Here is a 3,868-nt window from a genome sequence, read left to right as displayed (position 1 = left end):
TACATAGTTAGTCGTTGATTTATATTACGCCTCGTAACACTATTGTACATCGTATCATTATACTTATTATTATATTATATATATCCGATTATATTATTATTTACCTTTTAACTTCTGTATATCTGTGTACTTCAACAATTACATGTAGAAAAAATATTTAATACAATTCTATTTTAGTTACAGAATGTTGAGATGGGTTCACCAACGTCGCCAAGCTATTCACCGGTCGGCGATATATTCAACGAGCAAGACGAATCACTTATACAGTTAAAGGTAATTTATATAATCATATTTTTAAAAATAAAAACAATATTAATTTTATATTTTTTTCCCAGCCACTAGATTATATTGACGGCCCAACCGAGATTTCTAATCAACAATCGGTCGACGTAAACGATGGACCAGATTTCTACAATCTATTTTATTCACCGCCGGCTTACATCGAACATGCAGTGCCAACACAAAAACGATCTCCTTCAACATTCGCTGAACACCCAAAACCAGTACGCAATGTTAAACCGCGTCTATTTTAATATGTGTAAAATAATTTATGTGAAATAAAAACAAGCGTGATATATAAAAAAAGTATTTTCATTTATTAATATTAAGGTTTACAAAAAATATTTACAAGGTTTATAAAAAATATTTACAAGGTTTACAAAAAATATTTACAAGGTTCTTACTTCGCCATTAAATGGATTATAAGTAATAATTTGGTCATGTAATATTAAACAATATGCGGAAGTGGAAGCTGGAAACGCCTCATCAGCTTCTAGTTCAATTCTGAGGTCAACAGTTGACATTTTCACGTTGTCGTTCTGTCGGCTCATGTCAACAACTATGATTGGAGAGTGATTTTTGAATTCTGATCGGTTCAATAGAGGTGTTACATCGTCGTGACCGTAGTAAGATTTTTGGAACTCTGCATACGCGCGGTATAATGTCGCCATATTATTCTTGTTAAAGTCACTTTGAAAATCTTCATATGGAAATACTTCGGAGTTTAAATAGACTTTCAAGTTTTTAATTTTACAATGATCGATGTATGACATTGCTTTACTTGTGCTATTTTTCCTATCAGTTTGAAATCCGATTATAACATATCTAGGTTTTTCCAACTTGTTGGATGTCTTTACTTTCCACGAATGTGAAGTGTTTTGAGGTAAAAATGGGTATTCACATAGTTCCCACGATCTGAACGTACATGTCAGGGGTTTTTGACTGTTGACTACTTTCAACAGTCGAATTTTTTCTCTATCGCTAACTCTCACTATAGGCATCCGCCACAATATTTTTGTTATGTTTATTTTAGCGTCTTTTAGTTTAGGAGCGTCTACGACAGCTTCATTATTTTTATACTGTTTGATGGCATTCATATCAATCGAAGCTCTATTTAATATGAGTTGCTGGCTACAGTTAGGTTAGGTAAACAAGTTGTAACAATTATAAATATAATAATATAACATATTTATATGTTTCATAACACTTATGTATATAATACGAACTCTACCTTATATACGATTAACTGCTGATCGATACATTAATATTAAAACACACACACACATAATTGCAAGGGCTATGACCAACACACACCATGGATTAGTAAAGCAGTTCACTATACACCTCATATCTCAATACACACTACGACTATGTATGACTACGATACAGTCACATATTATAATAGAACATAGCTTAGGAATATTATATTTGCGAGTATTATTATTATTTGTCAGTGCTTAGTAGACAATAAACCATAATTATAACTGAAATGGAATCCTAGTAATTTAAATATATTATTTAAGATTCTTATATCTACATATCTGCCCCTAACCTATGGTATTTATATCTATAGGATCCTACGATTCTCCCTGAATATATTATATTTAACTGCTCGTCTCCCCGATCATGATACAAAGTTTTTTTATTTATTTATTGGTAATAATGCTACATAAGGTTACACCACAGCCATCTCAATCAACATTCGCCAAACACCCCGCACCAGCACCTACGCAATGTGAGACGTAGATTATTCTAATATTTATAGGAAATTAAATAATTTATATGAAACAAAAAGACACGATATATAAAAAGTATTTTCAATTATTAAAATAATATTAAGGTTTACAATAAATATTTACAAGGTTCTTACTTATCCATTAAATGGATTATAAAATTGTATCATTATCTGAGTAACATATATTTCTCGGTATTTCAACATCTTCTAGGTAATAATATATAAAAACTTATATGATGCCTCAACCATATTATATATCCAACGGTATATTAATTTTCATATCTCCTTTATACTTTCAAACCAACGAATACATTATGTATCAAACAACGTCTTGATCAATTGTTATGTAATACATCTGAGAAAAACAACATTCATCAAGACTAGTCATGCATTGACATGTTTGTATGCTAATAAAACCTTAACTATTGTTAATCAACAATTGATATATTTTAAGAACGAATGAGAAAAACATACATGTAAAAGCCATATCACTTGTGTAATATTTATTTTTTACATTATGTATCACACCTACCATATTATTATTACACATATACCCCTCTTGATCACTTATCCTTAATCATTACCTATCACTTATTCTTGATCCCTTGATCCTCTGATCTCGTGTTCTATATTTTTCATACCTGTGCATGAGAAAACACATACACGAACGCGCATACAACAACTTACATATTATCAATAACCTGACCGACATATATATATATATATTAATTCATGCATGTACACGGGAAAAACACACACCATTACCAGTCACAGTCACCACCAACGAAACCCTCCCGACTCGAGCAAAACATATTTTTTCACGCTTACATATGAGAAAACTCATGTGTGCTTACACATCAACAACTTACATATCACTCAAGTGACCGATGCGTATATTTTATCAGCACATACGTACAACAGTCATATCACTTGTATAATATTTTTATTTTACCGTGTGCATACACACAGGCATATAACACCACCGCCATATATTATTGTATAAGTTATAATATCGGAAAATTAAGAACTATTAACAATATCTCTCATTTCAGCAGATACTTTATGCGGTTTATTACCTAAATTTAGAAATATACAATAATTAACGTCACATCTGTAGTACCTATCATACCAACATCTTTATCAATTTAACAATTAAAAATTTTCATATTATTAGTCATTTTCCATACAGGCTCATGCTACAATGTGCATACATGTGGGAACATACATACATTCTTGTTATTGTATGTTTATATACACAATACTATCAGGCTAACCTATCCTGAATAATATTGCAGATACTTATATTTTTAATCAATTATACATACATTGAAATATTGTATGAAATTACATTAGACTAAAATCATAACTTATATATACATACATGGATTATAGGTATATACGAGAAAAAATAAATCTCTTTAAATGTTATTATTGTTATTATTATTCGTCAAGTGTAGTGAGAATTATAATATATATATATATATATATATATTAATAAGTAAAAACAAAAATAATACTAACAACTATTATCGACCCATCACTTAGTTCTATAGTTACCTACATGAATACGCGATACCTAGTATATGATATTATGAAAACCCACATTAAATCATATATACATATTCGATATTACAAACGCCTAAACATATTTTATAGTTAACATAACTATATATACATATAAACATTCATATATATATATAGGTACACATCAATAAGTCATCTACATATAGGCATACACATATATTACTCACATAGTAAGCACACACTTGTATACCTATATCCTTACATATTTGATATTCTTATATATTTAAACAGTATTCATACATGCATACATACATACATACATACATACAT

General features: G+C 29.6%; 1 protein-coding gene across 1 annotated transcript; it reads right to left on the bottom strand.

Moving 5' to 3' along the window:
* Positions 1 to 436: 436 nt before the first annotated feature.
* Positions 437 to 1,376, bottom strand: LOC132953550 (uncharacterized). The gene is made up of 2 exons (XM_061025941.1): positions 760 to 1,376; positions 437 to 524 (listed from the first exon to the last, which is right to left on the bottom strand). Exons 1-2 carry the CDS (start codon positions 1,374 to 1,376, stop codon positions 437 to 439), a joined length of 705 nt encoding a protein of 234 aa, XP_060881924.1.
* Positions 1,377 to 3,868: the final 2,492 nt, after the last annotated feature.

The sequence above is a fragment of the Metopolophium dirhodum genome, chromosome 1 (genome assembly GCF_019925205.1).
Source record: "Metopolophium dirhodum isolate CAU chromosome 1, ASM1992520v1, whole genome shotgun sequence".
NCBI classification, from domain to species: domain Eukaryota; kingdom Metazoa; phylum Arthropoda; class Insecta; order Hemiptera; family Aphididae; genus Metopolophium; species Metopolophium dirhodum.
The sequence above is the reverse complement of the archived record's forward strand: the minus strand, read 5'-3'. Positions and strand labels throughout refer to the sequence as shown.

Coding starts and splice junctions, on each gene's coding strand:
- LOC132953550 (XM_061025941.1), bottom strand. CDS start 1,376: ATGAATGCCATCAAACAGTATAAAAATAATGAAGCTGTCGTAGACGCT. Junction 525..759: donor GAACTAGAAGCTGATGAGGC/GTTTCCAGCTTC, acceptor ATATTAAAATAG/ACGCGGTTTAACATTGCGTA.